General features: G+C 34.1%; 2 protein-coding genes across 13 annotated transcripts in view; one reads left to right on the top strand and one right to left on the bottom strand.

The window, feature by feature from the left end:
- Nucleotides 1-8,185, top strand: part of CD302 (CD302 molecule) — a 26,511-nt gene extending 18,326 nt beyond the window's left edge. Inside the window, exons 3-6 of one of the 2 annotated variants that reach the window (XM_084891562.1) lie at nt 1,642-1,758; nt 2,378-2,551; nt 4,286-4,312; nt 7,740-8,185. In XM_084891562.1, the coding sequence (XP_084747688.1) occupies nt 1,642-1,758; nt 2,378-2,551; nt 4,286-4,312; nt 7,740-7,942 (521 nt within the window). In that variant the 3' untranslated portion in view covers nt 7,943-8,185. The remainder of the gene's footprint in view (nt 1-1,641; nt 1,759-2,377; nt 2,552-4,285; nt 4,313-7,739) is intronic. The other variant, XM_084891563.1, reaches the window with a different exon arrangement.
- Nucleotides 8,186-10,064: 1,879 nt separating this feature from the next.
- Nucleotides 10,065-13,465, bottom strand: part of MARCHF7 (membrane associated ring-CH-type finger 7) — a 37,978-nt gene continuing 34,577 nt past the window's right edge. For 7 of the 11 annotated variants that reach the window (XM_084891529.1, XM_084891525.1, XM_084891530.1 and 4 more), the window contains one exon: nt 10,065-11,042. In XM_084891529.1, coding sequence (XP_084747655.1) covers nt 10,984-11,042 — 59 coding nt within the window. In that variant the 3' untranslated portion in view covers nt 10,065-10,983. The other 4 variants (XM_084891522.1, XM_084891523.1, XM_084891528.1 and 1 more) reach the window with 1 other exon arrangement.

Genomic DNA, 13,465 nt, shown 5'->3' with positions numbered 1-13,465 from the left:
TATTCCTTTAGGAAAATAATTGTGAGGGGCTAAAGTGTTTCTTATTTTGCAGCATTTAACCTAAATTTATATATTATCAATAGAAAAAAAATGAGTATTTTCAATCTTTCCTTTTTTGTGATCTATGAACTATGTCATTAGCCATAAAAAGAATTAAAAACCCAAATTACATCTCAGCAGGTAGTGTCACCAATAATGCATTTTAAAAAATTGCTTGTGTGCATGTATTCTTCAAGGTCTTATGCTGTCATTTGATGAAGAAAACGACATAGTAATTTAAGTGTACAGTACTTAATTAGGTTAAAGGTTAAAAATAATTTCGGTTCCACTGGCTGCTATAAGGTCAGAGAAAAGGATAAAAAACTAATCTCAACACTTATGCCTAAAGTGTAACATGGTAAAGTATTTCTCTTAAGGAGTTTTCTAATGTGGCATTTTGGTCACATTTCAAATTATAAGTAAGTAATTACTAGGGTAAAACAGATTGAAAGTCTATATGACATTCAATAGATAGGAGGTGACAGCTGGTGGAACTGATAAGAAAGTCATCACAGAGTTGTTAAAACTGGAGAATCTTGCTGAATCTTGATTTGGGATTAATTAAAATACTATTAAGTATTTTAATGTCAGTCTTATTTTTCTTTGCAAAGTTCTTTCTTAATTACACAACCAAGGCATGATCACTGTAGAAAACTTAGAAAAACACATGCAAATATTTTTTAAATGAAACAAAATTATCCTAAATTGCCCTACCTTAAGGAAAAGTAATGACTGAAAACATTTTGGTTAAGTCTCCAAGACTCCCCATCTCCAAGCAAATACATTTTAATAAATGTTTGCATATGGATATTAGACAAAAAAGTTATATAATCCACATTTTCCCTGAAAATATCTTTACATGGTGGTACATATCCTATATAATAAAAGCCTAATATGCAAATTGTCCAACCAGTTGGAGGGGACAGGGCCAGTGAGTGGGCGGCGCTAAGATGGGTGGCAGCAAGCAGAGGGAGGGGACAGGGCCATTGAGGGGATAGCAATGACTGGCGATGGGGTGATCGGGGACCATCTTTGTCATTTGCCAGGACTTAGTTCTAAGGATAACCAGGGAAAATATGGGAAGGAACGGGCTTTGGGCAGCAGGAGCATGAAGGCGAGGTAAGTGAGGTAAGTCAGAGACGCTGCTTGTTACTTGAACTTGACTAGGGCTTAGGACTATTGAGGCAAGTTGCCCTCCTTTGCAGGTCTCCTGAGTGTGGTTAGAGCTTCTCCCCTCTATACTTGTGAAATGAGGGTAGGAGGGCCCAAGATCGTTAAAGTGGACAGTGGGAAAAAGTTGAGAGATGCATTAAATGTGTTTTACTGCTCAAGCCTCTTCATGATGTTTGTTTTCATGATAGTGAGATTACCAACTATAGGTGAATGAAATAAAGTATAAAATGATTCTGCTCAATTTACATCACTTTATTTTACTTTTCTCATGAGTGATTATGTGCTCTTCAGATGTGCATATTTTAAAGCTAAATTAAAAATGTAAAAATATAATTATGTATTTTAATACTATATAATTTTATATACTTCATTTGGTTTTCATTGGTTCTGGGAAGATGGTGACTCTTTTCCTACCTAAAATGATTTCAGGAGCAGACATGATAAGCATACACAATGAAGAAGAAAATGCTTTTATACTGGACACTTTAAAAAAGCAATGGAAAAGCCCGGATGATATCCTACTAGGCATGTTTTTTGACACCGATGGTAAGTGCTATTAATCTTGAGATATATCCTTTTTCCCCCCCTTAACTTTAGTAAAACTGGTGACTTTCTTTATATTCTTTAATTCCCTAGTTCAAGGTGGTGTTTCCTCTGATGTCCAAGGACTGTAGTTTCAGCATCACCCATGACTTGTACCACAGCTTTCCCCTGCGCAGCTCAATGTGTTTCACATGTGAGAATCAAAGTTGGTTCTTTTGCCTGGATTAAAATGTGGTTCTAGGTTCAGCAATTTTGTAATATGGTAGGATTATAAAAATCAGTACCAATGTCCGTGATTATGATACAGATGGACAGCTAAATGTATTTATTATCACTGTAGAAAATAGAAAATACATAAATATTTTCAAAATGAAATTATTAAGGTTACTATTAATAATTTATTTTCTTGGCTATTTCCCACTAATATATTTTTTCTGTACAAATATGAGATCTGCAGAACCTTCTTGAACCGATACCTTTGGTTGACCTGTACACAGGATATGTTCCTTTTCTAATTAAAATCCAAATGTGTAGACTAGACATACCTTTCTAACTTTCTACTTTTAATCCTAGACCCTTTGGGTTTTATACTGATAATGTTGAAAATATTCTTTACTGACAGATCAGAGTTTCAAGTGGTTTGATAAGTCAAATATGACTTTTGGTAAGTGGACAGATGAAGATGAAGAGGAGGATCTGGTTGACACCTGTGCCTTTTTGCACACCACGACCGGTGAATGGAAAAAAGGAAATTGTGAAGTTTCTTCTGTGCCAGGAGCCCTTTGTAAAGCAGCTAGTAAGTATAATTGAAGACCTTTTCCCAATCTTAAAAGATGTGGGAAAGATGGTTTTGAAATAATTTTCTTTGAGATAAGTACGCCTCAGGGGAGGGGATAAAACTTCAGATTATATTAGGGTGGTTTGTTCCCCAATCTCTTAGAAGTCAAGCATTAATTCTCTTACATTTCAAAGGTTGAGCCAGATCAGGTGAACCACATACTTAAAGAGATGTTCCCTTCCCTGGTCTTCCCCTAACTATTGTCTGTCCATGGGCTATGCATATAAGCATATATGCATATATAAATTCATTGGTTAATTTCTCCCCACCCCTCTGAAATATGTCAGTCTATTCCATGCTTCAACGTCTGGATCTTTTTTGTTGGTCAGTTTATTTTGTTCATTAGAGTCCACATATAAGTAAGTGAGATCATGTGGTACTTGTCTTTCTCTGACTGGCTTGTTTTGAACCACACATACTTTTATTCTATCTGCTTATTCTTAGAGCTTGTAAGAGGTCAAAATTCCTTTTTTTCAGAGGAATTATCATAGCCCCTTAGCATGTGATTTTAACAGTGGAAGTGGTGAAAGAAGATTCCAGGATTTTAATGTTAGTTTACAAAAAAATTGATTCTGTACAAGAATGAATATGTTTTCTTTGGGCAAAGAAAATTTTTATTGTAGTTTATAATTTATTCTGGATTAAAGTATAAGTTTTCTTCTGATCCATCACAATACTTTCTGGTGAACAAAAGTATCCTGACCCAAAACATTGAAGTTTTTAAAAAATCCTCACCAGAGGATGTTATTTATTGATTTTAGAGAGGAAAGGGGGGAGGGAGAGAGAGAGAGAAACACCAATGGGTGCCTCCCGACTAGGGATGGAACCTGAAACCTGGGTATGTCCCCTGACCCAATATTGAACTCTCGACCCTTTGGTGCACAAGACAACACTCCAACCAACGGAGCCACACCAGCCAGGGCCTGACCCACAACAATTTGATGTTATTATTAAACATTACATAAACTTTGTTCTAAGTTTTAGAAATAATTGTTTTTTTCATTAAACACTTAAAATTTCAAAATATAATTTTGGAGTGTGTGAAATAAAGACAGCCATTTTCTACTTAGCATCTTTAGTAATACCTCCTTCTACTTTAACTGTAAACCAAAACTATACATCTGCCTCTGATTATTTTCTTTCTTGATATCTGAAGCTAGATATATTTTACTTACTTCAGCAGAGTTCTTGACTAGTGTTTTATAGTAATTATATAAAATTTGTCATAGTTTTATGATAGTAGCATTCAACTTCCAGTATTTATTGTGTTTTTGTTTTTTGCTGTTCATTTACTGTGCCTTAGGGAACCATTATATAAACCAAATTTTTAATTAAATTATAACTTTGAAACATCATATATCATGAGTAAATCCATGTTGAGGTAAAAAGTTACAACTGTGTACTTTAATTTTAATGTTTTGTACACTCTCCCAACCAAATTCCTCTTACTTGCCTCATTTCATTTTTTTCTTGAGCCTCCTTATTCTTTTTCCACTACCAAACTAATGCATTTTGTAAAATCTCTACATCTTTTATTAAAAACTAAGTTCAAAACAGATAAAGGCAATACCAAGAAATAGGAATGGATACTATTAAGCTATTAAAGGGTTTATTTTTAACTGCTTTGAAAGTATTTAAAGGCAATCTTAGAATACTAAAAATTTTAATTTTAATTTTTTTTTTGTATTTTAGTTCCATATGAAAAGAAATATTTATCAGGTATGTAATGATCTTTTCTTAAAATTTTTTCACTAATGACCCTCTCTAAAAAGTTATTTAATATAAAGTAGATCAATTTTTATACAAATGTAGAAAGATCTCTTTGATTAACTACAATTATGAAATGAACATTTTTTAAAACACCAAATTTTCTCATTGAACTCCAATATGTTTTTGTGGGAAATGACTATCTTTTGTTCAAAAAAATTTCCCCTCAGATGTAATATGTCTTGAGGGCTTTCTAAACACACCTTTAAAAAGCTGACGTTAATATATGTATTTACATGGTTCAAAAGCAAAACTGTATACTGCAAACCCTGGAAAATCTGTCTCCCATCTTTTCCTCATCCTGCATTTATCTTTACTAGGTATCATTTCCATTTCTTCAACTGCCTAGTGTTTCTTTTGCCAGTAAGCAACAGATATTTGATTTGGTTTGCCCCTTTTTATTCACTAGTATATTTTAGGTCTCTCTCCATATCATTACCTATAGATTGATCCTTTTTTACAACTACATACACTGTATTGATATACATAGTTATTTACGCTTCCATTGTATGAATTTTACCAGCTTCAGATTATTGGGTTATTTCCAGACATTTTCTTTTATAGAGTGAATCCTTTTGCACAAAAACATCTTCACCTTGCACAAAAATGTTTATCTGAATTACCTGAATGTAATTGCTACACTGAAAGTGAACATATAACTTCTATTAATATTGACATCATACCATTGACTTTTGGATTTTTGCCAATTGGATAGTATAGTTTTCGTCTCCATATTTTGAAGTATAAATAACAGGGTAAACTGCACAAATCTTAAATGCACAGCTTGGTGGTTGCTCATGTATACACTGTGTATACCATGAAGATATAGAACCTTTCCATCACACAAGCTGTTCCATCATGCTCCTTCCCATGGATGTCCACCCCACTCCCATCCACCCCACAGGTAACACTATGTCTTCTATCACCAAGTATTATAGTTGCTTTTATTGAACTTCACATAAATGTTAACTCTGGTGCTCTCACTCAGGAATTTTAGTTCATCCATGTTTGTTATATTCACACACACATAGGTATGTACATATGTATATAATTTTTCTATTATTACATAGTATTTATAAATGTACCAGTTGCCAATTCTATTTGTTATGAGTATTTAGATCATTTCTAGTTTAGCACTGATATGATAGGGCTGCCTATGAAATTTCAAATGTTTCTTTGGACCTATAGTCTCATTTTCATTGAGTGGAATTGAGTAGAATGGAGACAGAATGGGAGATTTCTCATTGTTTGCCTTGTATAATTTTGCTTTTGAACCATGTAATTACCTGTAGCTTTCAAAAATTCATTTAATAAAGCTTTAAGAGAGATGCTTCATGAATTATAACTGAGGTCAGGTTTCTTTAAACAAAAGGTTGCAGTGATTTCAACAAAAATAGATAATAAAATTCAATGAGAAAATACAATTTGATGTTTAAAAATATTCCAGAATGGAATTGCAAGGTTATAAGGTAGCTAATATATTCAGTTTTATTAGAAACCACTGAGTTTTAAAAAATATATTTTTATTGATTTGAGAGAGGGAGGAGAGAAATATCAATGATGAGAATCACTGATCAGCAGCCCCCTGCATGCCCTCCACTGGGGATGCAGCCTGCAATCCAAGCATGTGCTCTGACTAGGAATCTAACAATAACTTCCTGGTTCACAGGGTGACGCTCAACCACTGAGCCATGCTGGCCAGGCCTGAGTAATTTTTCTAAGTGGCTGAACGACATTACATTCCTACTGCAAGTGTATACAAGTTCCACTTGCTTACCAACCCCAGGATGGTACTTACCATGCTATTTAATTTTTACCATTCAACTGGGTACATAATTACTGTAAATTTTTCAAGTCCCTGATAAAGAATGTTGAGCACTTACCATGTTTATCAGCCATTCCAGTATCTTGTGAAATGCCTGTTCAAGTCTTTTGCCCTTATTTTTTTGGTTCCCTTTGGGAGCCAACAGTCCTGGACTGTGAGAGGGATCCCAGATTGGAGTGGGTGCAGGCTGGGTTGAGAGACACCCCTTTCCCTCCGTGCATGAATTTCATGCACCAGGCCTCTAGCTGTTATATAATCACTTAAGTGGTTATTACTGATTATTATACAGAGGCCCAGAGTATGAAAACTCATACACTGGAGGGGGAGGAGGTCCCTCAGCCTGACCTGCCACCTCTCAGTCCAGGAGGCAACCCTGTGATCAGGGGAAGGTGACACCTCCATCACACCTCTGCTGTTGCCATTGGCAGCAGTGCAAGCCTAGGCTGGCCTGGGTTACCTAAGACTTGGGCAGCTCTGGGTATTTGGGCAGTTGCCATTGGAGGCTTGCCTGTGCCCCGGCAGGACTGAGGAATGAGCACTGCCATCTTTGAGGGTGTAGCAGTCAATCAGCATATTCCCTCCTTATTGGCTGTGGGTGCTGCCATCTTTGTAAGGGCATGGTAGTCAAATAGCATATTCCCTCTTTATTAGATAGGATTCATTAATAAATTGAAATAATAGTAGTATGTCTACACTGGTCGAGTCAGAATGCTATACTACAAATGGGCTATGTTAAGTTTAATAAAAACAACTAATTAGGAAAGAACCCCATTTGCAGTTTACAGATTTTTAAAAAAATATATTTTATTGATTTTTTTACAGAGAGGGAGAGAGAGGGATAGAGAGTTAGAAACATCAATGAGAGAGAATCATCAATCAGCTGCCTCTTGCACACCCCCTACCAGGGATTTGCCCACAACTAAGGTAAATGCCCTTGACCGGAATCGAACCTGGGACCTTTCAGTCCGCAGGCTGATGCTCTATCCACTGAGCCAAACCAGTTTTGGCCCCAGTCTCACTTTAACAAGCACCAGCTGAAAAGAGCGTTATGAGAATATTTTAGTAATCTCAATGCAAAAATACATTTTTAAAGAATAAACAATTCTGGGATTTCTCTTCATTTACTTTTACTATGAAATAAAATTACCTTCCTCACAGCACTGTCCTCCTCCTGACTCCTAAACAGAGTGATTTTTGCTTGAATTATTGAACTAAATTCATACAGAAAAGTTCCAAGGTTTCGGTAGCCAAAACTGCAAGGTTGTACACAATTACTTCAGGAATACAAAAATACATAGTTATTTGAATAAATTCAAAAAACAAAAAGGGATTTTTGAATCTTAGAGAATTGCAAAATTTACCTGAAATTTTAAAATACGGCAGTTGTGTTCAAGCCAAAAATATAAACCTGATAATCTTAATTTTCTCAGTGTGGGAAATTCCCTAAATAGGCAAGTATTTACATGATGAAACTATTATTAGTGTCCCCCCAATACAATATTAGCAATTTATGAACCTGATTTCCCATATTTTCTTTTGTCTTTTCCTTTATAGATAACCACATTTTGATAACAGCTTTGGTGATTGCTAGCACAGTGATTTTGACAGTTTTGGGAGCAATAGTTTGGTTCCTGTACAAAAGAAATTTGCATTCTGGTTTCACCACAGTTTTCTCAGCTGCACCCCAATCACCTTATAACGACGACTGTGTTTTGGTAGTTGCAGAAGAAAATGAACATGCTGTTCAGTTTGACTGAAACTTTGGAAATCTCGGGTTAAAACATCAAATATGTTGGCAATGGTTCTTGTAAGACTTTAATATAAAACCTCACGAGTTTTTATGGTATATATCCTTATTTCTGTAACATCCTTCATCGCATTTGAAAAAGGAATGATCTTAAGGTATGTTAGTGGTTTTAACCACCTCTCTAAATGTTACTTTTTACTTGAAGGAAAGCTTAAAGAACAAGCAGAATAAAAACTAAAAACCAGCTTTAAAATTTTTCATGTGGTGATTTAGAAGGGTATTATTGATAAGCTATCCTATATAATAGAGGTAATATGCAAACTGACCATCACTCCCACACACAAGATGGCTGGCAGGGAAGGGTAGTTGTAGGCAATCAGGCCAGCAGGGGAGGGCAATTAGGGGCAATCAGGTTGGCAGGGGAGCAGTTAGGCATCGATCCTGCTGGCAGGGGAGTAGTTGGGAGCCAGAAGTCCTGGATTGTGAGAGGAATGTCCAGGATTGGGCTTAAATAGACAGTCCCTCAAGGGGACCCAGCTTGCAGAGGGTGCAAGCTGGGCTGAGACAACCCCTCCCCCATGCATGAATTTCACATGCACAGTTCCTCTAGGTAAGTAATACTAAAGACAGTGAACATGATACTGGAATTCCTTCTTGCTCTCTAGGAGTTTAATAAAACAATCCCAATCTCCTCCTCAATACTTTCTCCTATTGTCACAAATCTCTACAATGGCCAATATGGTAACTTGTAGCACCCACAAAACGTGTGGCTTTTCAATTAAAAATAACTTAGTTCATTTCCTCAATTGCACTAGCAATATTTCAAATGCTCAACTCACATGCAACTTAAAATATTTTCACTTTCACTGGTTAGTGCTGCTCCAGAATCTCCCCTCCTCTTCCACTCAATACTCATACAACTAATTCCTTCTGTTCATTTTTATTAACTTCTACCTAATGGCACCTCTTGCAAAACGGCTGTTTTAAACTGACCCCTCACCACCCCCCATGTTTGTTTCATTTTTCAAACAAGTTATTAGAGGACCCTGGTAAAATGTTAAATCTTAATTTTCTTTATGTATCAGAACATCTGTAAAACAGGCCCTTATTTCTATTTAAAGGTCAACATATTAACTGGAGCATTCAAATCTATATTTTTATTAACAAATAATATGCATGTTTGTTTATACTCAGAATGTTTAAATCGCTTTCTTTAAGATCATGGCCTAGTTAATTTGGCAGATACCTAGAGAGAATGACATTACATTTTCCTAGAAATTTGCAATCTTTGTAGCAAAGTGTATGGTGTCCCATTTTTGTTCATAGTTTGTACTAACAAATGGATATTTCTTACATTTACAGATATCAGAAGCAAATACAATATTAAATATGTAGTGCTAAGAACTATAAAAAAAAATTGCTCAAGCCACTGTCACTTAGCATTTAAAACAACTATAAAATTGTATGTATACCAATGGAATTTTTAACATTTAATTTTTCAAATAAAAAACTTGTGGGTTAAAGAAAAAGACACTTTAGTTTTCATACTGAGTTCTAGTAAAAGTATAAATGTTTCAAACAATCCTAAGGACGCACAGAATAGATACGGAAACTGGCCTTCTTAAATTAGCATTTTTGCTTTACATAAGGTAATGAATGCAAAACTAACAAGTTGAGCAGATGTTTTAGAATCATTTATATTTTTGTATGATATGGAATTTGAAAATTTAATAAAATTCTTGCTATAAGATTTGAAGTCTATTTTGAGCACCAGAAGCAAATGTTTCAAGCTACAAAGCCAATCAGTATACTTTATTTTAAGCCAAGGTTTTACAAGAGGACCAACAAACTGTTGATTCAGATTTGAGAAACTACATGGTTTTTATTTATATTTGGAAAAAGAAGTTTGTTGCCATGGCCTAAGACTTTATTCAACCTAAAACCATTTGAAAGTGTTTTTGAGTGTGTGCTATGTTGCTCACAGAGAAAAAACTGTTCTGGTACTATACACAACGCATGGCCCCAGTGTAGATCTATTCATGGTGAAGGTAAAGTTCTTTTTTTCTCCAATGTAGTGAAAAATAGAAAGCTACTAAATAAATGCACAAATTAATAAGAACAGTTAAAAACGATCAGGATTCAAACAGGTTTTTATTTACGAAGAAGTGACAACACTAAAAAACATACTGAAAACCAGTGTTTTAAACTTTGAATGTGGGATTTAAAAATATTCCATTAACTTGAGATTGCAATAATTTTCGTTTTACCAAATAGCACTTGACTGGCAATTCTGGTATAATTTAGAGCTGAAATATTCCTAAAGGAATATCTACATACTATGGCCTATCAAATATAACCTGCATTTTTCAAATCAATACAAAAATGTATCCATCATTTATACATTTTAATTTTATATACTTTTTAAAAAATTAGATATTACCACTAAATAAATTTAGAATTTAAAGTAAATTTGGACACCTAATACAATGCTCTTCATAACTTACTCCCCATTACTCATTCTTTTTAAACACTGGAAGCAAATGATTATGTAAATTAGACTGCAACTTAAGGCATTTTAAAAGGAAAAATAATTAGGTGCCATTTGGCATTTTATTTTGAAAGCATAGTTTAGTCTTTTTTTTTTTTTCACTACCAAAGGGCTAAAACACGAACCATTTTCATAAATATGACTACAATAATCAGAACAAAAAAAAGGGTTGTAGGATTGCTTATTTAAAACAATATAATACTTCCCCACTCACCTAAAAGAAAAACACTTTTGATTACCAGTTTATTAACATTAGACTCACTGGCCATGTTAAAAGGTCCAGCAAGTAGAATTTTAATTCAGCAACACTTGAGAATGAATATATATATATATATATATTACACACACACACACGCAACGTATGTGTGTGTGTATATATACATATTTATTCATTTTATTTATATCATGTATTTAATAGGCATTCCCCCACAAAATTAACTCATACTTAATTGCCAGTTTTAATAAACACTTGTTAACAGATCATCCATTTGTCTTATATGAAGTTAGGCAATATCAAATGTTCTGTTATGTTCTCCATCTTCTTCAGAATCATCCTCTGAAGCTGTTGAAAGAAAAGAGGATGATCAAGAATGATTTTAAGGGGGATGAGAACGGAAGTGTAAATATGAAGCCAGAAGAGCAATGACTTGTAAAATAAAATCCCAATGCAGTACACTCTTTGGTCAAAATGATGCTATGGCAGGGTTAGGGTAGTATGACTGTGGGTAATGCCATTCCACAATGTCCCACCCCCAAATCTTTTTATGTTAGCTTCTATAAAAACAAAAATGTTTTAAAATGTGGTTCAAGAATATCTTCTAGAAAGTTTCTGAGATGTCTATACTCATATTAGTCAATTTCAATAGAGAAAAAGTGAATTTAAAACAAATGCTCTCATACACCTGAGTCTGGCTTATCACTGCAACATGTTTTGATGCATCCAGTGAGAATGGAAAAAAATGTGCACTGGGTATTCTTGCAAATTATATCAAAACTGTGTCTATACAATGCCTAGAAAAAGCTCTACTTAGTTATTCAAAATAGCTAAAGTAAAATAATTGGATTCAGTAAAAACCTTTTGTTGAAATAACTCCTATAACTCTATATTGCCAGAAACTTACATTTTGCAACATTTCGGACCTCAATTTATTTTAGTCACTAGTGGTTCAAGAATTTAATATGAGCCCTAACCAGGGCTAGAGCATCAGTCTGAAGACTGAAAGATTACAGGTTTGATTCTGGTCAAGGGCATATACTTTGGTTGAGGGCACATCCCCAGTAGGGGGTGTGCAGGAGGCAGCTGATCAATGTTTCTCTCTCATTCAAGTTTCTAACTCTCTATCCCTCTCTCTTCTTCTCTGTAAAAAAAAAAAAAAAAGAAAAAAAAAATTAATATGAAACATCCTGAAATATCTTTAGGAAAAATGTAAGTATTCTGTAAACTGCTCTACATGTTGAGGAAAATGGAAGTTCACTAAAATAAACATTGAATTGCCATTTCACCTATTATCAAGAGCATTTACTCTTGTGTTAACACTAGATAATTTAAGAGTACCCTGACTTCCACCAAAAAACTGTGCTACATATATAGTTTCTCAGTCTATTCGTTGATCTTGCAGAAAACTTAAATTTATTTTTAGTAAATGATAACAAGCATAAAGCTCATGTATGCATAAACACAAGGGGTTAAGTTTTATGCTGTATCATGGAGCAGTAACAAACTAAAAGTAAATTGCTTTTTAAAGAACTTATGTTTCCTATTTTATTTATTCCACAGGTAAAAATTCAGTCAGAACCCATGTTCAAAATGTTAATATGCTGGTATTTATTTGGTAGTTAACTTGTAGTATTCACAACATCTTTCATTCTCAGCTGAGTTTGAATATATTTCACCTCCATCTTTTTTCCTCTCTCTCATGCTTAGGAGTTGACACCGTTATGTTTAGGGAACTGAATTATAAGAGAATGTAAAAATAAAAAATAAAAATAAAAAGAATCTGGGGAAAATACTGAAATTATAGCTGACAAACTATAAATTATTATTTAAAAAAAAGGGATAAGATGACATAAGGGAAAAAAGATTTTCATACCATTTAATATACCATTTGACTCTTTTATGTACCATTTTTACACATACTAATTAAAATTCTAAAAATGCATTATCTGGTTGTACCATTAACTCTTTTTAAAACTTAAAAATAGCACAGAATGATAAAAAATCCATTATCTTAAGAGTAATCAAAGAATTAAAAAGTTCTTATGAGAACTAAACCCGCCTCAAATCTTATTTCAAAAGATGAACACTCACTAAAGATGAAAATGTTATGCACACTACAGACAACACTTCAAGTATTTTGAAGATGATATAAAAGGTAATCAATCAATTGGAGAATACATATTTTAAAACACTTCAAAAAGTGCATTCAAATTTGTTCAGGGGGAACCACTTGCTTTGGGTGAAAAAGTACTAAACAGGGTAATCTTGGAGTCCCAGGAATTATTTCAGAGCCACCAGTATCTGCGTCCACCTGGTATGAAGCACCATGGAGGTTGTAGGACTTTGAGAAGTTGGTATGTTGTACAAATGCCTGTAAAGATTTGGACATTAAATGCCTTCATATAGGAGCCCAGGCAGAAGACCTAATCCTAGAACAGGATCTAAAGATGTCCATGAGAACCTGAACAAGGAGCAAAACTAAAAAGAAACAACCCACAAACTATGGCTTCTGTTATGAACTCAGAATTAGTGCTGTTTTACCCCTATTTTTCTACCCAGGAAAATCTTTTATGTCATAAACCCAGGAAAATCTTTTATGATCTAACAAAGCTGAATAACAAATAAAATTTCATGCACAAATACAAAAATCTAAAAGATTAAAAAGTGTCGTTTGATTACTAGTCAAACGTCTTAAGTGTGAAAATTAAGGTGATCAGAAACAAAATTTTATTGAAAATAAAATGTACTGGTGGTTAAAAGCAGATCTT

This window comes from Pipistrellus hanaki (assembly GCF_964339955.1).
Source record: "Pipistrellus hanaki genome assembly, chromosome: 8".
Lineage (NCBI taxonomy): Eukaryota > Metazoa > Chordata > Mammalia > Chiroptera > Vespertilionidae > Pipistrellus > Pipistrellus hanaki.
This window is presented reverse-complemented; position numbering and strand designations above follow the sequence as displayed.